Raw genomic sequence first — 23,171 nt, forward strand, 5'->3', positions numbered from 1 at the left:
CCCGCCCCAGGGCGGCGGCGCCGCCTCGCGAGGGGACCTCGAGACGCCTCGGGAGCAGGAACCGGCTCCCGGGGCCGCCGCCGCGCCAGCGGGCGCAGGGGTCGCTCGCCTCGCTGACCGGACCCTGCCCGCAGGTCGGGGAAGGCGCTCCAAAGGCTCTCGGAGACCGTGGCGGCCCGGCGGCGCCGGTTGCCCAGCGCACCGGGAGCGGCAATCCGAGGGCTCCCGGAGATGTCTTCGCGGGTGGGTGACCTTTTGGAGAGAATATCCGCCATATAATTCATCAGTCCGAAAGGAGCGTTCTCGCCACAGGCAGGTACGAAGGTCAGTGCGTTTCCTGTCTTGCACGAGTCCTCTCGTTTGCCACGTCTTGTGTGATCTGGGCAGGCAGGAGTTTCAGAATTTGAGGCTTTGCTCAGCCGCTGTGAGTAGTTCAATTTATTCCTACTTCGGTTGTCCTGCTCTAAGCCAGGGGTGGTATTTCTTGCACCACTTGCAGTGACCCATCAATTAATAAAAATGCAATGATTTGCAGCTGCAAGACGCTGAACAAAATGACAGTGCAGTTTTCCTTCAAAATCTAACCTGTGCCAAACTCTGTGTTTACATTAAATTTGTTCTTTTAAAGTCTTTCTTTGTAATCAGTTTCTGTCGGTGTTTATTATTTGCTCTCTCCTTGGACAAGTCCCTGATGCTGAAAAACTCAGCTTTGCCAATCATTTTTGTAGTGACAGTGTAAATGGCATGTGGTTGGCACAGAGCCACAGCACGTCTGGCTTGGCTTCAGGCAGCAGACTGAAGGAGAGAGCGAGCGAGGGAGAGAAGATCAATCTGAAGTCCAAGGCAGAGAATTACTGGCATAGGCATCCCTAGGAGCGCCAAGAGCAGCAGCAGGCCAGTGAAGCCAGAAACACCTTGAAAATACGGATGTAGCCCACAAATGAGCCATATTTGCAGGAGAGGCTGTCTGGATCTGGAAGGCTGGTGACAGGGGAGATTAAAGCTGCATTTCATGGTATTGCAGTTTTCTTTAGGTCCATGGATGGTGGGAGGGTGCTATTACTCCACTGATAGGGCTGCTTCTGGGGGTAGTTTGGTATACCAGCTTTTATATGCCAGCTACCTTGTCTCCAAGGGACTCAATTCCTTTGTGCATGAAGATGGCAGGAAATCTGATGGAGAAGTAAATTGATAAAAAGATTGGCAGCCGTAGTTCCGATGCCTTCTCGATTCCTGCACTTGAATTTTCTGCATCTTTCACATATGTGTTGTGATGCTTCAAAAACACACGCACTAGACAGCACTGGTGACAGTCTGGTAGGCAGGCAACTTGCTGATCTACTGCCTGTGGAAAGTTGCCTGAGGATAATGATTAGGCAAATGTTAATGATTTGTCAGCATCCCTAGTTCATTTATTTTTATCAACAAAGCACATTGAGCTTGTATCTAGAGAGAACATTCATCAATGCAGTCCCACTACTGGCACCCTTACTTCCATCTCCCCCTGCCCACATGTCATGTCTTGAGTCTATTTAGAATTTCTTAGAGGAGGGACTAGCTTGTATCCTGTCTTATACAAAAGGACCACGGACTCAGCTGCAGCTCTGGTTGCTGCTCTAATATGGGTAATAAATCACGAGGCTGAAAGCTCTTCTTTGGTGTTATTTTACTGGGAGAGTTTAACCATTTTTCCTCTATAATAACCTTCGGTGGGGGATTTTGTTGGTGGATCATAGGGAGCTCAGAAGTTAAAAGTGCAGCTGATTTCTCAAGGGCTAGGATCAACCAGCTACATTGCAATTGTCTCAAGAGAGGGGCCCTAGAGGATTGTCAGAGCCACAGAAAGGCAGTCTTTGCCCTTTAGTGCTCTAAGCTGCTTGGACAAGTCCCAAGCACTGGCCTTTTCCAGCTGCATGTGATAACAGGTTGTTAATGGGAATTTGTTTTTGAGTTCTCTGGCTGTCAGTAGTAAACAGCGGAAGAACACTGGCTCCAGGGACCTCCTGTCTGATAGCATAGGTGAGCTGGTGGGAATAGCAGAACGTGTTTCCCTGCTGGTTCAGATATTCCTGTTGATCTTGCCTTTCTGGAAAGATTCTCCCCAGCAAGCTTCAGGCAAAATCTGTGAGAGGGACCTGTTCTGGAAGTGAAGCAGATTCATCTCCAGAACAGACACAGTGCAGAGCCCAGGACATTTTCTTCCCATCTGCAATTCCCTAGTCGGGACCTGGAGGAAACTGCCAATGCAGCAATACCCTGCAGTCAATGGCCCGTGTAGTCCTTGACTTCTCTCCTGACATAACTACGAAGGAGAGGGCTGTTGATTATGGACTTCCTTCTCTTTCAGTATGACTCAAGACCTACCATCTTTCTTTAGTTCTTTGTACCACATATATCACAAAGGTCTCTGAGCTATAAAAGCACCCTTGGGAAGCTGTAATTTTATCTTATGACCCTGGCTCAGGATTCAGTGACCCAGAAAAGCTGGTTACACCCTTTAAACTGTCTCCCATCTGGATGTTATGTACATTTTTTATGATTGCTGAGTTTTATTTAATTTTTCTCAACTCTCTGCATCTGCTTTTGCTTGGAGACCTTTCTACCTCTTGAGCCAAGAACAGCAGAGAACCTGCCTGAGATCACCTCTGGAAGGGCTGTTGAAAGTTCTAGGTCAGAACACAGCGGGTCATAAGGAGTTTTGGGATTGAAACATGATCCTGCCAGTTGCCTGCAGATGCATATAGGAAGGAGAAGTTATTGGTCAAGTTCAAGTAAAGCCAAAAGACAAGTCACATTCACTACTGGTGCCTGCTTTTGTCAATAAAGTTTCATCCAGTTACACTAGAAGGGGATTTGGCCCAGGGAGACAAGGCCTGGAGGAGGCATACCTCAGGGCTGATCTAGCATGGCAATTCCTCCATTGCTGAGCAAAGAGCAGTTCTGTGATCGCTGCCTGCTTTCTTGAGTGGTTGCTTTCTGCGTTGGGTTAATTCCTTGTCCAACTCTTTGTCCCTGGCACTGAAACACGCCCTCAAAAAGAGAATTAATGAGACACAGAAGGAAGAAAAGAGCTTTGATTTGCAACTTGTGCTGCCCTCATGTTTGCACAGAAATCCATTCTGCAGCAAAGGGAGGGATCAGAAGGCTGGGAGCCTGGGCTGCCAGGCAGGCTCAGGCACAGCTGTGCTCCTGTCTCCCACAGAGACCATTTGGTGCCTGAATTTGAAAGGTTACCTCATCCTCAGTTTTAACTGATCCTTTCTAATRGTGTCATGGCCCAGGCAGCAGCTGAACAGAGCATCTGAAAGCATCTCAGAGAGAAGGGTGCCTGATCCATCCAGGGTGCCTTTGGAGATAGTGATTAAGGTGAGGAAACTGAGTTAAACTCTTACACCCTGTATTGTTATGATACTGCAGGAATGAAGAAAAGAGCACAGGAGACTTTAAAGGAATTCTCAGAAGCAGAGAGCAGGGGACACAGACAAGTATCCTGCTCTCTGTAGCCACAGGATGAAGATAAGAGATTGGAGATGTAGTTAAAAACGTTTTGCAACAACTTCAACAGCAACGGCTACTCAACCGTAGCGCAGAGGAGAGCAACTGGCTCCATGGCACTGGTGTCCTGACTACCAGTAGGGATACAACAGTTGAAAAGGCACAGGTTTTACCTCAAAAATAAACATTTCAAACAATTTATACGTGTGCATGAAAATATTTAGAAGGGTTCACGTTAGGGTTGCTTCTAATGTGATCTGACCCTTTGAAAGTGAAGTGGAGTTCTCGTTCTTTAGTCGCTTCTGCTAAACAACTTCAAGACCCTCAACAGGTCCTCATTGAGTGCCAGAGAGCGAGTCTTTATATTAGAGTCACTAGATTTAAAAAAAAAAAAAAGACAGGAATATCTTCCCCTAATTCTCCTTTCTTCTTTATCCAGTATGAAAGAACAAGAGCGGCAAAAGAAAGCCCCTTCCCTTGCCTTTTTCCAGGTCTTTCACCCATACTTTTTTATGATAGTTTGGAATGGTTTAGGTGAGCAAGTCCCAGGGAGCTGCATGCATAGATGTCCTGACATAAACCTTCCTTTTCACTGCACTTGGAAAGGAAAGCCAAACCAGTCAGTATGTTTTTCTCTGGCTTCTGGTTTGCCTCATGTTCTAGTTCAAGGAGTTGCCCAAAGCTTCTGGCTTGGAGCTGCAAAGAAACATTCAGCTTAAACATGAAACTTCACTTGGAATGATGGCAAACAGAATTACAGGCACAAGATATGGGGCTACCGTATCCCATTTGGCCTATACAAAGAATCTTCCCCACAGTAAATTTTGTGGTGGTTCATCCAACCCAGTCTGAAGGGAACAAAGCAATGTGGTTTCTGTTACTTCCCTTTCAGACACCCTTCATCAGCCAGATAACCCTGCAGTGAGGAAACATTTTCTTGCTGTGTAGCCTCTTTACCAAATGTGTTTCATATTAACTCATTCCTGCAGTGTCCCAGAAGCTTCGCTGTCATATTATCCCTTGTTTACCAACAGGGGAGTGAGGATACCAAGGAATTAAGGGCACACTCCCAGAGAAGCCAAAATGCTGCAGGTTCTTTTGATGTCAGCAAGTGATTGGCTGTAAATACAACTGTCAACATCCCACTGGTACAACAGCTTTGCAGAACACTTCCAATGTCCCTTTCTCAATGCATCTTTTTTCCTCTGCTTATAGCTGTCCTGATGTCCCTGTAAATTCACCCTGGAATTTCCTTTGCGTGGAGGATCTTCTGAATCAAAAGCTTCCTTCTACGCTTCCCCTTCCAATTCCTTCCTTCAAGATGGCATCTGACAGCCCGGAGTCACTAATGACCTTGTGCACAGATTACTGCCTTCGCAACTTGGAGGGGACTCTCTGCTACCTACTAGACAATGAAACTCTCCGGCTTCATCCTGACATCTTCTTACCAAGCGAGATTTGTGACAAACTTGTCAACGAGTACGTCTCAGGCCTGTGGAGAAGCTGTTGTCTCATTTGGGAAAAAGCCGGGAGTCCAGGGAAGGGGGAATGAAGTTCTTTAAGAAAGAGTGATGAGAAGGATGCAAGGAAAAAAATGGGAAGGAATTCTTGGGGCTTTTTTTCTGTTTGATCCTCATATTGGAAATATGGCTCTGCATTAACATCAGAAGGAGGTGTCCCGAAGGGTTATTGTACCACTATATGCTATTCTAATTTTGGCAGTCACCTTTCCCCACATAGGTAAACCCAGAGTGAAAAAAGTCATTATTTGTTCCAAGAGCATCAGTAAGCAGCAAAGGAACCTTCCCATTTCCCCACCACTGAAGCATTAAAACTCTCAAGCCAGAGGAATAAGAGCACAAAGTGCTAGCAGAAGTTGCATTTTAAGGCTGCTACTCCTATAGCTTTACAAAGCAACCTGCTTCCAGGGATTTATAACTTGGTCATCCCAGTCTGTCTTGGCTGAACTACTGCCCATGGATTCTGGCAGAGAACCTTGGCCAGCTAATTTTCTGAAAGTGAAAAAAATCAAATTACTAGCTTTAAACGGGTAGGAAAGAAAAGTCCTGATGTCCATAGTTGCCAGAATCCAGTTTGCTCAGAAATATATGTATGACCTTGCACAAATCTCTTCCTATGCGATTTTCCTAAGGGTTGCTAGTTTTGTGCAAGAAGAGATTATAGCCCAGTTCCCATTACCCCAAAGGCTATTCTGGATGATCAGCAGGGAGTCTGCATGTGCTCACCCACTCGGTCACATTTTTTCATGACCAGCACAGATGGCAGAGCTGTAGCTGAGCCTTTGTGTTATGCTGTGCTAACATCATTGCCCCTGATACAGGTATGTGGAGTTGGTGAAGACAGACAGCATCTTTGAACCCCATGAAAGCTTCTTCACCTTGTTCTCTGATCCACGGAGCACCAGGCTAGCTCGGATCCACCTGCGGGAACAGATTGTGCAGGACCAGGACCTGGAGGCCATCAGAAAGCAGGTGGTATTGCACTGACAGCCTCTAGTTGTCACATCACATAGCAGCACTGACGTGTGGGCACCAGCTAGAATCCCAGGCATCCTGAGATTCCCAAGACTCCATCCCTCCCCATCCAAATTCATTCTTTGGGAGAACCTCAGCATCTCCCTCCTCTGATCCCAAAGCCCCTGTCGGGAATGGGATGGGGACACTGGCCAAGTCAGGTGATACCTGGTCTCAGGCTTCTCCCAGCAGGAGGTAGCGTAGGGAACAGGGTGGGCACTCCACCTGTGAAGTATTTCTAACTGTTTGATTTCCCATCTTCCAGGATCTTGTTGAGCTCTACTTGACTAACTGTGAGAAGCTGACAGCCAAGAGCCTGCAAACCTTGGTGAGCTTCAGCCACACACTTATCTCCCTTAGCCTCTTTGGCTGCTGTAATATCTTCTACGAGGAGGAGAACCCTGGAGGCTGTGAAGATGACTGTTTGGTGAATCCCACTCGCCAGGTCTTGGTTAAGGACTTTACTTTTGAAGGCTTTAGCCGCTTGCGCTTCCTGAACCTCGGCCGCTTGATCGAGGGGGTAAACGTGGAGACATTGCTTCGGCCTTTGGCCTCCCTTGCAGCTCTTGATCTCTCTGGGATCCAGCTGAATGATGTGGGATTTCTGACCCAGTGGAAGGACAGTCTGGTTTCCTTAGTGCTTTACAACATGGACCTTTCAGAGGAGCACATCCAAGTGATCGCACAGCTCCGTAAGCTCAGGTCAGCAGACCTCTTCTTCCTTCTTTATCCTTTTTCCACAGATAGGAGCCATGCAGATCTCTTGGGAATGGGTTACCAGCCAATTAACTGAGAGCCACCTGCAACTGCTTTCAAGTTATAAACTCTCCCATAAACAAGCTCAGTCATTGACTCGCTATACAGCTGAAATATCTAAAGCCAGCCTGAGTTTTGCTTGCAAAACAACATCAAGCCCATTCACATAGCAGAAATTCCCTTAAAAAAGTGATAACAGAACACGTGAGAGATGGGGAAAATGGCTGTAGATGTGTACAGGTACCGGTGTAGTGATAATCACACTGTGAAATTCAATCCTTGAAACCACCGGTCAAACAGTAATGTCTAAAGTTTAAGCCTGGCTCTGAGATAAAACTAGGAAAGACTCTCAGCAGCTCCTCAGACTGTCTGCTCTGCTCTCTGGAAGCACACTGTGCATGGATGGAGCAACCAAGGGAAAGAGCAGTCTAAATAAATAGGCACTCAGGACCTAACCGTGCTGACAGTGGAATGATTTCCTGAAACAGAGTTGAGACAATTGCTATTCAAGCTACACAATGGTATCAGGAAAGGGATCCAGGACTTTCCGAGGTAAAAAGAAGGGCCTTACTATTCAAGCAAAGGATACTTTCCAGTGGCTTTAATACTGACTCTGCTGGCTGCAAACACTAGGGGGTACCATGCTTACACATGACCTAGAAGTCTCAGAGAATCTCCTGGACAGCATTTTCTAAATCTGAGTAACTTAGTTCAACTCCTGATGATTTTCAGTGAAGCTTGGTCCACAACGTGTAGAAGTCACTTTTATAAACAGGACATTGGCTCCTGTCTTAGGCAGTTTAGAAAATCTCTCCCAAGGAGTCTTAGCTACTGCTTCACAGGTCAGAGCAGGCCCTGTAGAGCAGACCTGTAAGGGGCACCACTTGCACATGGCAGTTGGTCAGGTTGTCCCACAACTCCTGCAGCATCAAAAGTCTGCCGAAGCATAAGCATTTAAATGCCTAAAGATAAATGAACTAAGTAGAGAGTAATAGCCTGGGGTGGAAAATAATACAAGATTGCGGAGCAGACAAAAACTTGTGTAACTTAATTTGTGGGATGAGGCAACATATGTTTTGGGGGATGCAAAGATCCTCCAGTGCATCTTAATCCCCAGGCAGAAATGCTCAGGTGGCTGCTGTGATAGAGCTTGGGAAAGGCAGTTCCTGAGCCTAGAGCAATTGCCTTCACGATGGTGTGGCCAAGTGACTCATTGTGCTGCATTCTGAGTAGGCATCCGTGACTATGGTTAGACACAAGCCAGATCCTGCTGCCAGATCCTACAGAACCATATTCCTGTGTCTTGGAGAGGAAGAGGGAAGAAGAAAAGAAGAAAAAAAACAAAAACAAACCTTGGCTTCTCATCTTTCCCTGGTAGAGTGGGGGAAGTCCCAGCTGATGCTTTCCAGGCTCTGAGCTGCTCTCTGTCATTTGCAGGCACTTGGATATCTCCCGAGATCATCTGTCCAGTTACTACAAATTCAAGCTGACCCGGCGGGTTCTAAACCTGTTTGTGGAAAATTTGGTAAACCTCACTTCGCTTGATATCTCAGGGCATACCATGCTGGAGAACTGCACTATCCCAAGCATGGAGGAGAAGATGGGCCAGACAAGGTAAGGGAACAGCAATTACTGATGTCTGCTTGGATGGAAAGTTTTGCCAAAGCTGAATTAAGGACAGTTCTCTCTTCTGAGCTTTCAAATTTCTTAGGTCTAATTAATATTAAAAAGCAAGATACAACTGTTGCTAATTCTCCCTGATACTAAAGACTAGTATGGGAATCAGTTAGTTGTGATTCCTGTATGTGACGGGTAAGAACTTTAAAGGTAATAAAGAATTCATTCTACCTGTCTTTCATACATATCTGAAGAAGTATTTCAGCCCTTCTTTTCCATACACATCCTTCCAGGGATCTTGAGCACTAGTTTATATTTCTTCTGAAAGGACTCCAAACTGTTTTACACATTTTCTATACAAAACATTATTACCCCAACCAAAGTCCAGGCTCTTTGAGGCATTTCTGCACTGAGTCAATACATGAATGTTTATAGGAGGACTGGGTGTTCTAGGGACTTAGAATCTAAAGGCTGATTTTCAGATTTGACCTTGATGCCAGGCAGATCAGCCTTTGAAAATCCCAGTGCACCTCAGTGGGGGCATACTTGGAAGTTTGGTTTTCCAGGTCAACCAAGAGCTCTGCCCACCTATTCCCCAAGCACTCAGGAACAAAAGCAAACAAGTGGGACAGTATTGGCTCCTTTCCAAAGCTGGTGAAAAAAATACTGGCTCCTGGTCAATAAGGAACATGGCAACAAAACAACAAGTGTTCTTGCATGAGCACAGAAGCAGACTGATGCTTCTATCAGAAGTCTGTCAGAGTCTATCAAATGACATGCAATCAAGTTCCCAACTTGTTTGGATCAGTGGAGTCCACAGCCCTTTCCTAAGAGGAAGTGTTTACGCCAGCTAGCCAATTTCCAAGACAAATTCTGTCTGGGAGAGCTGTATTCTGTCTGCCTGAATTCTTACTGCTATTTCTGTTCAACACATTTACTCCTTCAGTCAGGATCACCTGGAATGAAAGGCTAGTGTTACCTTTAGCAGAATTTGGCTGGTGTACAACTGAATGGAGCTTTTGTCACTCCAATTATGGAGCAGTGCAGTCAGAGTGAATGGAGAGCAGATAGCTGTCCCGGTGGCAGGAGAGAGCTGAAGAAGCAGGGTACCAACATGAGTGATCTCTTCTTTTCTCAGCATTGAACCAGCAAAGAGCAGCATTGCTCCCTTCCGGGCTCTGAAACGACCACTCCAGTTCTTGGGCCTTTTTGAAACATCTCTCTGCCGCCTGACACATATTCCAGCTTACAAGGTAATGAGGCAGCAATAATATTGGCAGTGGGTGGTTGATGAAAGTTCAAAGAACATGAAAATCACTGGCTGCCAGTAGAGTGGAGTTCTTGGGCTCTGGGGTGTGACAACTGAGCTCTGACCTTTCAATAGCCACTTGGTAATGCAGGAAAGCTGCCAGAAGGCAAGACCTGCACTTCACAGTTTTCACAAGGGGAAAATATACGCCTCTTGGAGAAGGGCCTGGGAAAATCACCCTACCTGAAGCAGCAGGGTGTCTACAACTACAAAACAAAAATTTAAGACAATGGAAGAGGAGTCCTACTTGTGAATAGCATCTTCCTGTCCTGAAGGGGTCATTTCTTGTCCCTTTGGGCTGAGAAGTGACTCAGCCCCTTTGCTCCCATCTTGGGCCAAGTCCTACCAGCAGGACAGAGGTTGCACCCTTTGACCTTCTAGATCTACCCTCAAAGCTTCCTTCTCATGTTGGCTTTCCTCCCTCATCCTTTCTTCCCTGCCTCTTTTTTGCCTCCATGCCAGGTGAGCGGGGACAAGAATGAAGAGCAGGTTCTGAATGCTATTGAGGCTTACACTGAACACCGACCAGAAATCACTTCCAGGGCTATCAACCTCCTTTTTGACATTGCCCGTATCGAGCGCTGTAGCCAGCTGCTGCGAGCCCTCCAGGTGAGCCCATGCTAGCATCTACCTCACCCTCACAAGGGAGATTTTTCAAGCCCAGCCTCTTCTCTACCCTGGGACATCATGTCAGGTCATTCAGGAGAAAGTTCCAGTTGTGCAGTGGAACTGGATACCTTGATTTCATGAGATGCCTTATAGCATATTGCTGCAATGCCTGGGCCATGCATTCCTTGCAGGCTGGTAACAGTCTTTGCCCCACACAGCCATAACAGTCACTCCAAGACTCAGCAGCAAGTCAGTGGCACTGACTTACTGCATGTTGCTTCTCTGCAGCTGGTGATCACAGCCCTCAAGTGCCACAAGGATGACAAAAACATCCAGGTAACGGGCAGTGCGGCGCTGTTCTACCTGACCAACTCTGAGTACCGCATGGAGCAGAGTGTGAAGCTGCGGCACCAGGTCATCCAGGTGGTACTGAATGGCATGGAGTCCTACCAGGAAGTCACAGTAAGAGCAGCCCAGCCTCCTTCAGCTCCTATAGTCCTGCCTTCCCTGTCTTCTGTCTTTAGCCTGATGTAGCACCTAGGCCTTCTGAGCCTCCAGGATGTGAGCCAAGGCAAGCACTAGAGAAGCTATTGCCCAGATCTGCTCCTTGCCTTCACTCCGTAATGGAGATTACATGCAGGGCACTCCTTCTCCATGTGATGTTCTCCAGAACCAGAAGAAGCTAGTGATGATAGCAAGGCTCCTTTTTAGGTGATGGTAGTGAGTCAAAGGGTGCATACAGCCCGCAGCATAGATGTCCAGCACTGATCGTGGTGATAAGGGGTGAAGATGTGTATGTGTTGGGGGCACTGAGTCTGCAGAAAGTAATGTTATTCTAAGGCACTGTACTGGTAGCTAGCTGACATTATATAGTACGATGCTATTGGGTTGTCGAGTGGTGATTGCTGCATGGAGAGTTTATAGGCAGCGAAGTGATGAGACTGGCTGATTGTGTGATACTAGAGTGACAGTAAAAGAGAAAAGGGAGGGTGCAGATAAAGCACAATGATAGCTATGAGGGTAACAGAAATTTTAGTGGTAGTAGTTAGGCAAGAAAATGGTTTCAGTACCAAACAGCAAGGGAACATGAGGTGATGGGATTATGTTTTCTTAGCCTCCCGGTCCAGCGTTTGCTTGCTCTTGTCCTAGGTACAGCGGAACTGCTGCCTCACACTGTGCAATTTCAGCATCCCTGAGGAGCTGGAGTTCCAGTACCGCCGAGTCAATGAGCTGCTGCTGAACATCCTCAACCAAAGCCGGCAGGACGAGTCTATCCAGCGCATCGCCGTACACCTTTGTAATGCTCTGGTCTGCCAGGTGGACAACGATCATAAAGAAGCTGTGGGCAAGATGGGTTTTGTCATGGTTGGTATGGTCCCAAGGTGTCTGCTTATACTTAACCCAGGCTACCACAATTCCCTTGCAGCAGTCCACCGAGCACATCCAGCCAGTGATTCAACCTTACAGCATCGCAGGAGGGAACTTGTGTCCCAGCAGTGCTAACCTCTCCTGGCACCTCTCCCTCCATGTGACATCTCTTACTGGCTTGTCAGCACTGGAAATCAGAATCTCACAGATAGGCTCTGTGTGAGAGCAGGGAAGCAGCGTGACCCGATACCTCCCCTCTTCACTATATTATTTTTGGAACTGGTATGATCTTTTACCTAGCTCCTTTGGCATCCCCCCTGAGTTTGCACCAGCTTCCCAATTCATGTCCACCCATATCCCACTCCTTTCCAAAGACCTGCTCAGGCAACTGCTCTGATATAGTTACCACATTCCTAACTTTGTAATACACATTACAACAGATTTGACTGTAAACTCTACAGCTGAGGGACTCTGACATAGTTCAGCTCTGCAAATACCTGCAGCACTGAACATAACCCAGTCCCACTGGATCAGAGGAAGAGATACCAATTAGGTTTTCTACAAAGGGTCAAATTCTGAGGCTGCATATACCTGCAATTGCCTGTAGCCAGCCCTGCACTGCCTAAAGGTGTCAGTTTTAGCTCTGTGATTTCTGAACTGTTCTCACTCTTCCCCTTCCTCTGCCCACAGACAATGCTAAAGCTGATTCAGAAGAAGCTGGCTGATAAAACGGTGAGTGTTTCCCCCCAAAATATACACACAGAGTATTTTCTGTTCAGCCTCACATAGGCATGGTGATCAGTCCAGTGTGCCAGTCCAGCTTTTCTATCAAACACCAGACATCTCAGCTGGTGCTGTAGGATATCTTCTCCAAAGGAGAGGGGGGAGGTGGCAGAGGGGCAAAAACAACAATGAAAAAAAAACACTCATCAACAAGCTGAAAGTGAATAACAAGGTCTTCTTACCTCTGAAGCTCTCTGAGGTGACGCCAGAGATGAAATACAAGTACTTGGTTTGCACTCGGCTCCCACATTAGCAAAGCTCTGTTTCTGTCCCTATCTCTTCGGCTCCATAGTGTGATCAGGTGATGGAGTTCTCCTGGAGTGCCCTCTGGAACATCACTGATGAGACCCCTGATAACTGTGAGATGTTCCTCAACTACAGTGGCATGAAACTCTTCTTGGAGTGCTTGAAAGTAAGTATTTCTGGTTTTCTCCAGAGGAATACTGGCATTACTAGTAGAGATGCAGGTGCCTGGGCATGATCCCTGGCTGAACTGATCCTTAATCAGACCTTCATATGTTACTATAAAATAAAAACTTGCATATTTTGTCAGTTTATTTCTTTTTCACAGCCATCCACCCAGTAGAAGAAATTCACTTACTCATATGTATCATCCCCCTCTTTTCCTATTCTGTACTTATAAACACAGTCCCCCTTAAGCAGGGCAGCAGTGGATAACAAGCCTTGATTCTCTCATTTCATATGATTTGAATGCTAGAGATCCCATTAGAGATCTGCTAGAGAACCATTGCTGACTACTCAAAAGTACTCAACCTTTCTAGATGCACTGCACAATCCTTCTCCAGGGTTGGTTGTTCTCAGTGTTACCCACAGTCCTGCTTTTGTATAATCCCATCTCTTGTTCTCTTAGGAGTTCCCTGAGAAACAGGAGCTGCACCGCAACATGCTGGGACTCCTGGGCAATGTAGCAGAGGTGAAGGAGCTCCGCCCGCAGCTCATGACCTCCCAGTTCATCAGTGTGTTCAGGTGAATACATCTGACAAACAGCTGGGCCCAGGCAGGGTAAATGTGTTGGGGCTCTGCTGTTGAATCACCTGGAAACTTTTAAACATTTGATGCATCAGCTTGCTTTCCCATTCAAAGAAGAGCTAAAAGGAAAGCATAAGACAGCTTGGATTGCACGGCTTAGGTGTGATACAAGTACTACTGACAAGTTGAGTCCCTGAAGAGCACTGTGCCCATTTCAGGCCAGAGATACTCTCTCCAGTAATCTTCTCTAGTAGAGATCAAAGACATGATGCTTTAATGTCTGTGAAATGCTGAGTAAGGTTGTTCAGGCACCTCTAAATGATCTCTTCTGTCTTTGTAGCAACCTGTTGGAGAGCAAAGCAGATGGGATTGAGGTATCCTATAATGCCTGTGGTGTGCTCTCCCATATCATGTTTGATGGTCCAGAGGCCTGGGGCATATGTGAGCCGCACCGAGAAGAAGTAGTAAAGAGGATGTGGGCAGCCATCCAGAGCTGGGACATCAACTCCAGAAGAAATATCAATTACAGGTGAGGAATAGAGAAGCCTGGCCCCCTTACCCAAGAGCTGGGATTGTCACAGGAAACAAGCAGCAGCAGACAGGAGGAAAGAGGCACAGCCCAGCTCTGCCAAGGGTGAAGGGACATATTCTTTAGTGAGGGTTTTACATCTTCCTTTAAAGTGTGTCACACAGGCTGCTGAAATTAGACACCTTGCTTGGCAATTCCTATGGGAGAAATGTGGGAGCCCAACAGAATTCCTGCTGCATGTTTTTGGTGAAAATGCATAATTCAGGAAACCTATGATCTGACTCTCTGAGACTGCCTAGTGATTTTTTTTTTCTGAGACTTCTGTCCTTTTTACCTCTTTAAGTCTGTTTCCTTCTGAAAGTCACATGGATCGCTGTAGCTTTCAGTCTTCTTTGGAGGATATTTAAACACAGTTCCTAGAAATCATTTCAAGAGCTAATATAACTGGTGGAATCCTCCAAAGCCCTTCCTTTAAGAAAGCATCAGGTACTCTGTATTCCCACAGTGCTGGGCAGGGATCCAGAATGAGTGGTATTCCAATGCCTGAGTTGCAGTGTAGACACATTATTGTTGCCAGAAGAAACAGAGAAATCATTGCACGTGAGCAGCCAGCTTTGGCTGGAGGTAATTTTACTCTGGCTGCTCTACAGAATGATCAGTGATGCTGGGTTTCAGTTGTCATAAGGAAATGACTGACACAAGATAGAAATTAGTTCCTGGACTCAGTCAAATTCTTTGCATCCTTTTCTCTGGGCAGCATGTTTATGCTAAGCTGGTAGGGCCTGTAAGCCTGCCAGTACTGCCATGTGACACAGGCTTACTCTTTGATGCCACAGTCTTTGACATGCCAATGGGATTTACTGCTGTGGTATGTATGAGCACAGAGTTTGTACTCCTTTGAGTGCCAAAGCTGCTGAAAGAAGCAGCCTTTGGATTTTTCACTTCTACAATATTTCTGTGCAGGTCATTTGAACCAATTCTTCGACTCCTTCCACAAGGGATCTCTCCAGTCAGCCAGCACTGGGCAACCTGGGCACTGTATAACCTGGTCTCTGTCTACCGTAAGTTCTACTTTAGAAAACCATGTTCACTTCACTGGAAAAGTTGGGGTTGTGGATCTGAGCTTGTTAGAAGAAAAAGTCTTCCCAATGTAACTTTATGTAAGTAGAGAGAACAGTCTTTGAATGGTGAAGGAATGTCCAGGCAGCACAGCCAGAACAGAAACAATGAAATGTAGTGCGTAGCAAATACCTTCAATGTTTCCATCCTTCTGGCCATGTTCTTACATTCTCATCCATTCTGCGTCTGCTGTGTTCACAGCCAGCGTACCTGTAACAGGCTGACTCCATAAAAAAGTTCTGTGACTTCTCATGCAGCAAGCTCCCCTCCTGCCACCCTGTCTCCCACCTCTGTGAAGGTTCACAAGGACCTGTTTTATTCTTTTCTCTGCAGCTGACAAGTACTGCCCACTGCTGATCAAAGAAGGTGGGATTCCCCTTCTGAAGGACATGATTAAAATGGCCTCAGCACGACAAGAGACCAAGGAAATGGCCCGGTAGGAAACCAATGATGTGCTGTCATCAAACATTCAGTTTAGCTTCAGTTTAGTTTTTATTTCCCCACATCAAGTAAGGCTACCAAATAAAGGCCTGTACTGATGTGTATGAGGAGTGAAGCAAACATGGGTGAAGAGCAAAAATAAGAGTATGGAAGCAGGCACCTAGAGAGGTTTCTATAGGTGGGCAGTACACAGACTGATTGATGGTACACAGACAGGTTTGATGGGCGCTAGGCAATTGGGTTGTAGAAGTGGCTTGTTGGTCAGGAGAACCAAACCTGCTAGTTACATCTCTTATGCTGATAGTCTCCAGTCATCAGTCTCCTCCATACTTGTGGTGTGGGCTCCTTGTTCAGTATCATACCAGTCTGTCACCAGAAGAGCTGACTGCACAATTAAAATGCTAAGTTAAATTGCTAAATGCTGGAGGTGACAGAAGCCTGCAGAAGACATAGCAGAATACTATTACAGGTTAAGCAGATTGCGTATGGCTTAGAAAGTGAACAAGTGATGGGACGGCACAAGAACGGTAAATTTCCAAATGGAAAAGCAGGGACAAATGACAGAAGAATGAACAACAAATGTTTGTATGCCTGCATTTCCTGATGTGATTCAAAGTTATCTGATGATTTGGATATGGGGGTGATGACTGAATGGTCACATACAGATCTGGATGTATACTAGCATGGCTTACAATTCAGAGGAGATGAACTGCATTTATGAGCTCTAAGCTGCTTCTGTGGAGTATGCTGGTTTAGACTCAGATATTGGTTGATGCATATCTCAGGAAAGACGGCTTGGTATAAGCAATGTACATTTACATAGACATCATGCTGTTGGACTGTTCCTTATGTTACTGTTATTGGCCCACAACTGTAATGGGATAAGCTTTTAACTAAACCCTCTCTCCTTGTCCTTGTTTTATCCATAGGAAAGTTATAGAGCACTGCAGTAACTTTAAGGAGGAGAACATGGACACTTCCAGATAGAGGCAATCATCTAGTGCCTCTTGCCAGCACTGTATCCAGCTTCTCTCTAATTCACTGTATATAGGGAGGACTCTTTCTTACCAACTTGGCTGTTGGAAGGAAACTTTATGTGTGTGTGTGAGACCCTCAGTAGATGAAGGTGAACAGGGGAGGGGGGAGGGACTTTTTGCACAAAAAAATGCTTTCATTAAATTAGTGGACTTTTTCGTTATGAAGTTTCAGATTGAAGTTTTGTGTGTATGATTTCTGTATAAAAAGAAAACAAAAAACAAAGACAACTACATTATGTATCTTTTAACCTTTTTTTTAGACCACACAGAAAGCCTCAGATGACTGTGAGCTTGAAGACCTAGTTGTGCGATCGCTAGCGTGACATTTTTAATTTCCCACTTTTTTAGAAAATTCCCTTTCACTGTATTGCATGAGGTCCTGTAATGTCCACAAGAACACCAGTCCTGAACTGGCATTGGCCACCAAATGGGGTTACAGGCAGTGATGAGTTATTTATGTGCTTAGAGAAGTTGGGGGACGTGATACCAGAGAGTTAGACCAAATGAACTGACCTTCTCAATAATATTTGTAAATAGAGCAAACAGGGAAGAAAGTTTTTTTCAAGTCTATTCATTCCCATAATGGGTTTTTATAGAAGACTCATATTAGTGGAAGCACTGCTAACTGTATGTGGGTCTATCGGAAGTAAAACATTCCTGTTAAAGTCAAGAGTTCTGTTTTGTCCCCTTTGGTGGTACAGTAGGATCTGTCAGCCCACCCGGCCTCATAAGGTCAGGGCTGACCAGCAAAGCCAGTTGCACAACCTTGGCAACACAGAGATTTCTCTCTAAGGGAGCCTGTGCAACAAGGAACAAGGTTTGTTCACAAAGGGCTACACATCTTAATTCCAGTCCTTCACCACCTTTTTAGTTGCCTTCTGTTTTATGGGGAAGGGCTACAAATGCCAGAGAGTGAGTTTCTGCTCATCATAATAAGCTCTACTAGGCTTTAGGCAAGAGCAGCTTGTACCATTTGTACAAGTCCCAGTAATGGACTGGAGGGGTTTTACTCTTCTTTGGTCTGCATTAGTGCTAGCCATGCTCAATGGCAAATTGGTCCCCCTTGTAGAAAGTTCACTGCAGCACAAATGCTGTAGATGGAAGTGCTGACATCCTCTTCAGAGACCAGGGAGTCTCCAGGCACCCTTTGGCGGGTGATCCCATGAGACAGCACCTCTTGTTCCACCCCAAGCATCTTCCCCCCTCTTCTGAGGAACAAAAGGTCCTGTTCTTATCTGACTCTCACCAGCACTAACCAGTGCAGTCCCACTCACATCAGCAGCATTCCTCCAATTTATCCTGATGCAAGTGAGAGGAGAGTCCCACTAAAGTGTTTTTCACTTGTAAGACACTCCAGACTATAGTGGCTCAAGAAGCCAAAGGCCAAGGTCTATCTCACAGCCAGGCTCTCAACACCACATTGTGCAGTCCATGCTTAGAGCCCTCTGCTTGTCATGATTCACAAACCTTCTTCCTTTGAAAGGGATTTTATGTCTGGTAGCAATGAGAGAAGGCCATGGCCATGTGAATTAGGACATTTCAGGCCTCTGAGATAGCACAGTAAACCTCACTGCTCTCCTCCCTCATGTACATTGCTCTCAGATTTGATTCGCTGCTATGACAGATTCTTCTAATGCTCAGTTAATGCTGTCATTGCTGAGCACATTATAGACAGATCCTAGAGACGCAAACTGACACTTTAAATGACAGAACACAGCTGCCCTGCAGAGGTTTACTTTTTCTGCCAACATGGTGTTACTCAATGTCTTTTTTTTTTTCTTTTTAACCATATGTCATTTGTTTTGATATTGTGAGATCTGTACTTTTTTCTTTAAGTATTTTTCAAACATATATATTTTTGTGTCACTTTTGAATTGTTTTCATATGGTTTGCAAAACTTGACAAATTATACTTTTTTGCAGTCGTTTGATTCAAATGTATTTTTCTCTCTCTTATTACTGTTCCCCAAGAATTTGTGTCTGTACAAGCTTTGAGACAGGGAAGCTGATTTCAAGATCTGTTTTCCATGTAACACTTGTTAATCTTTCTCCTAGATGCAAAACTAAGAGAGGCTGCAAATACTGCTGACCAGCCTCCATGCATCAGGGAAGTCAGGCTTTGCTCATTTAATTCTCCAGTTAGTGCTGTCTTTTTTAAGTTGCCTCATGTGACAGTGCCCACCAGGCTTTCTTCCTCTTTAATGGCCATATATTGAAAGCTGCTACCACTAAAATCTTAAATCAAGTGACAAAAGAACTCAGGATTCTGACTATGTTGGGGAGGTGGAAGTGGAGCAGAAGGGACACATCACAGATGTGACAGGTATCACAAACCCATGTCCCCAGCATGCAGCTGGCATGATGGGGAGCCAGCTGGAGCTCAGGAGTTCTCAGCTAGAGCAGAATTCAGCCTTGTACTGTAACCAGAGCCAAACAATTAGGTTTCACCCTGAGATTTTGGCAAAACTACACCAAGGTTAATGAACAAAAGATGGCTCGGTTCCATCCAGATCAGGACTTAAGGGATTTGAGTTTCTTCAAACTCACACCCCTATAAGTTCAGTCATTACTGAAGTCCCACCTGCTGCAGCTGGACTGTGGAATCCCAAACTAACCAGTTCCAAGCTGCATAAAATATTTGTTTCACAATGTATAGATAACCTCCATCCTCACTGCTCACATATCATCAGGCAAGTCCTGCAGAGCCTTCTAGGCATGCTGTACCTTAACGAGAATAAAAAGCAACATGGAGATTAATGGAGTCAGATAGGCCAGCCTGCCAGAAGGGCTTAGTTTTATGAAGTCTGTCACTGCTCCCAGGGGGAAGGGGGACTTTCCATAAACTGATCTGTGACAGCTAACTACACATGAGCTTTTGAGTCAGGCCACCAGCAAGATTAATTACAGAGACAGCATTAAAAAATATATATATATAGCATCCCTGTTGGAGTAATAAGAGCTTTGGCTACAAGCTTCTATTTCTTCAAGCCAATAAGTTTTGTGAGCTGAAAAATAACACTTCCCTTTCAATAAGGAGCAAAAGAGAGAAAGGTGTCCTCAAACATCTGAGCATAATCCAGGAATGCCTGTGATTTGGAGTCTGAAACTAGGTTGTACCTCAGTTTTCCCAAATTGTGAAACAAAAGGAGTTGTTGAACCCTAGGCTTAAGGCTTGTGCCATGACCTGAAGCACTTTTTGGAGGCAAAGAGGAGCTAACGAATTGCTGCTGTAGATACAATGCTCAGGACAGAACAGGACAGTTGTCTCCAGCCATCACATCAATATTCTGCAAAGGAGGGGAGAGCAGAGTGCCTGATTTTTATGAAGGTCTTACATGAAAAGGGGAAGCTGGATATCCTGAAATACTCACCAGTTACACAGAAGCTTCTCAGTCCTTCCAGCTTTGCTGGAGCAAAGGAATGAAACAGGAGACTTAACTGCACAGAGAGAATTAAAGTGCTAAGGACCAGTCCTTCCCAGAAAACTAGAATGCGGTTATATCTGCCAAATGAAAATCAGGCTGAAAAGCAGTTCATAGCATGTCAAGATATGGCAGAGGGACACCTTGTGTTCTGTAGTTGTCCCCTTCACACTCTTATGCTTTCATGTTTTCACTCCTACATTTTATTTAATATTCAGTAGCTTGGCAAGCAGAGCATGAGCACAACTCAGTAGTTCTCTGCAGAGACTGTGCCAACAAAGCTCTACCTTGACTGTAAGTAGTTTCCTTCCTGGCTGGGGGATGTCTCCTGGTCTCAGTGGCCCAGGTCAATGGCACTGCAGTCCTCAGCATGTCAGATGTCAGGTGTTTGCCATTTTCTCTGGAATAGATAAGACAGCRAGCTGGTGCTTCCATTTTACAAAATCTGTGGGAGGAACTCCTTATACAGATTGGCATCTACTTGTGTGATGCTTAACACCAAGCAGTACCAGACTTGCTCATCTGGACCAAGCCAGGAAGGTTTAGGAATAAAAGCCATCGCTACTAGTAACACTACAAATCTGTCCCATCTGCATCATGGTCGTTATCATCTTGCACCTACCTGCTGGCTCAAATGCTATCTGTTCAGCACTGAATCCTACCCAGCTTGTCACCTGCACTGGGCTCCTGTTGGAGTCACTTTGGTCTCTGCAAAAGATGAGGGGGAGGAAGAGTTTTGGAGCTGTGAACCTATTCCCCTCCGATCATGGGAGGAAGAAGGGCAGGGGGATAGGGGCACTACACTGAGGCACTACTTCAAAGAATGGACATAGCCTTGAGATTGCTGAGGGAGAAGCCTGACACAGCTCAGGTGTTAAAGGATGGCTTGTGCTGGAAAAAGAGAATTAAAAGTAAGAAAACAGCTGGTCTCCACGACAACCAGAGGGTATGAAGCACCGAGGTTAACAGTTGTCAGTGATGGATGAAAAGCAACATGGAGGCTGGCTGAGAAGGCAGCACTTTGAAAAAGGAATGAGGGAGATTTCCTGCTGAACTGAAACACTTCGCTTTAACAGATTATATTTTGATTTCAAATAATTGTCACTGAATCTCTCTGTAATTCCTTTCTTGTAAAAAAAAAAAAACGTTTTTAAGCTAACCAAATATATATTTCCTTGTTTTGCTTCAAGAAAATAATCTCAGTTATAATGAGCAAGCTTCTGCTTTTACTCTGTCCATTGATTTGCCTAACATTGAGAAGCCTGGTTCAAATGCTTGTACATGGTGAAACCAAGCAAAAAAAAAAAAATGCACAACTGTTGCTTCCTTACAATTCTGAATGAATTATTTTTTTCTGTTGTATCCATTGGGATACCTGCTGTGTATTAAACTTAGTGCTTAACAATGTCTTATTCCTTTGGTCTATAAATGTGGTTTATTTAGGTGCGTTACTGGTTCTTTTGCTGTCATATATTTCATTAAAAATGGAAAGACCTGCCATGCGTTGATGATGCAGTTCAGTGGCTGTTGCCTTCATCACTCCAAGGGATGCAATACTGTTTGTCAATAGAAGAGAGGCATGAAGGAAGAAAGTATTGTTATGAAACAATGTGAGAGGAAAAAATCAGGACAATACTTCACTGTACAGATTGCCTCTAAACTCTGTAACGGATCTGTGAGTCTAAGCTTTGTAACTGGCAGAAACTGAGTTCTTAAGACTTCTAGCTTAAGCTTTTAGCTTAAAACTTCTAGCTTTAAAGACTTCTAGTTTAAAACAGGCAATCTGCCTTACTGCCAGTGTGACTTTCTTCTTAAGAGCCTGATCCCACAAGAGTTCAACTCCCAGGGAATTCAGTGGTCACCATAAACTCTCTAAAGGATCAGACTCTAAGTGGATTAAACAGGAGAAGGAATGCTGTGAAAGTGAACTGCCTCTAGGGAACTGAAAATGTATCACTGTAAGGGTACAGAGACATACCTCATGCTTCCAGCAGTATGAAATTTCTAGCTGGGTACACGCTATAAGAATCTAGATTCTCTCCTCAGAAACCTGCTAATAGAGGCTTTCTGGAACTAAGCCTAATTTCCACCAGACAGTCATTAGGTTGAAACCCTTGAGAGAGAGATAAGCTCTGATCTCTGTAAGACAGGTTTCAAAGCCTTAAGAAAAGATAAAAAGCATAACACACCCCAAATTATTCTAATCACAAAGAGAGAGAGAATATGTTCCTTAGGACAAATTATTCTAGAATATCAGAATGTTTCTACTTTGAAATGGGTAATGCTGTTACTACTTAAATTGCCTTCGTTAAGCTTTAGATTTTAAACCTGAGATGAACAGAAAGACACTACCCACCTTTTTTTCTGTTTGTAGACAGAGCCTGATGTTACTGTGCTGAGCTTCCTACTGTTCTGAAAGGCTTCCTTTGCAGCTAAAGGAACAGAAACATTGTTAGGATATTTAAAGCATGCAGGAGGCAGGACCATCTCTGAACTTCTAGTATGAGGTTTGACCAACAGTGGCCCAGTCTATGAGGTTTTGAGGGAGGATTTCTGTAGCCCTTGCATTTACTTAAGGGGGAAAAAAAGAAGAATGAAAAGGGATTTGAATGATTGCTGGGAAGGTAAATTTAGACTATAATTTTTGTTAACATTTCAGTGCTGTTGTCTTGCATAAACAATTCAAGTGACCTGTGGGGCCTGGCTGTTAGCTGAAGTTGGATCAAGTCCCGTCCTGGCAGCCACCTACCGAAGTTACGTCACACGTTTTGCAAGCTCGGCTCGCGTTAATGTGACCGTCCACACGTGTTCAGCCAGGCGCAACCTCTGCGCCTCTCTAGAGGATGGAAATCAACAGATGAAATAATCAAATCGGCTGGACCAGACTTGGCGCTGGCGCAGCACCTCGACTCCTTCGAACGGGACGTCTTTACAAGCCCCCTTTCATTGCTCTCTTTTGCAGTCTCTGCCCCAGGCGCGGCCGCAGCACGCAGCCGGCTCTACCCTCGCAGCGCTGCCCGCCGTAGCGTCAATAAAACCGCCCGACCGAAGCCCCGAGGCCCCCGTGCGGGGCCCGCGAGGACGAGCGGGCCGCCGCCGCCGAGGCGAACACCTGCCGGGCAGGCGGCGGAGGGGGAGGACGGAGCCCGGGGCGCTGCGGCCG

At 45.4% G+C, this 23,171-nt stretch overlaps 1 protein-coding gene across 4 annotated transcripts in view; it reads left to right on the forward strand.

The window, feature by feature from the left end:
* ZER1 (zyg-11 related cell cycle regulator) overlaps window positions 1-21,420 on the forward strand; it is a 21,695-nt gene extending 275 nt beyond the window's left edge. Inside the window, exons 2-18 of one of the 4 annotated variants that reach the window (XM_026059624.1) lie at window positions 135-324; window positions 3,282-3,366; window positions 4,711-4,974; window positions 5,837-5,987; window positions 6,295-6,731; window positions 8,223-8,399; window positions 9,541-9,655; window positions 10,174-10,320; window positions 10,609-10,782; window positions 11,470-11,685; window positions 12,379-12,420; window positions 12,764-12,883; window positions 13,343-13,458; window positions 13,802-13,990; window positions 14,954-15,051; window positions 15,443-15,545; window positions 16,480-21,420. In XM_026059624.1, the coding sequence (XP_025915409.1) occupies window positions 4,817-4,974; window positions 5,837-5,987; window positions 6,295-6,731; window positions 8,223-8,399; window positions 9,541-9,655; window positions 10,174-10,320; window positions 10,609-10,782; window positions 11,470-11,685; window positions 12,379-12,420; window positions 12,764-12,883; window positions 13,343-13,458; window positions 13,802-13,990; window positions 14,954-15,051; window positions 15,443-15,545; window positions 16,480-16,537 (2,301 nt within the window). In that variant the 5' untranslated portion in view covers window positions 135-324; window positions 3,282-3,366; window positions 4,711-4,816 and the 3' untranslated portion in view covers window positions 16,538-21,420. Of the gene's footprint in view, window positions 1-134; window positions 325-3,281; window positions 3,367-4,710; window positions 4,975-5,006; window positions 5,093-5,836; window positions 5,988-6,294; window positions 6,732-8,222; window positions 8,400-9,540; window positions 9,656-10,173; window positions 10,321-10,608; window positions 10,783-11,469; window positions 11,686-12,378; window positions 12,421-12,763; window positions 12,884-13,342; window positions 13,459-13,801; window positions 13,991-14,953; window positions 15,052-15,442; window positions 15,546-16,479 lie in introns of those variants that run through there. The other 3 variants (XM_026059622.1, XM_026059623.1, XM_026059625.1) reach the window with 3 other exon arrangements.
* Window positions 21,421-23,171: the final 1,751 nt, after the last annotated feature.

This window comes from Apteryx rowi, unplaced genomic scaffold, assembly GCF_003343035.1.
Source record: "Apteryx rowi isolate R43461 unplaced genomic scaffold, aptRow1 scaffold_16, whole genome shotgun sequence".
Lineage (NCBI taxonomy): Eukaryota > Metazoa > Chordata > Aves > Apterygiformes > Apterygidae > Apteryx > Apteryx rowi.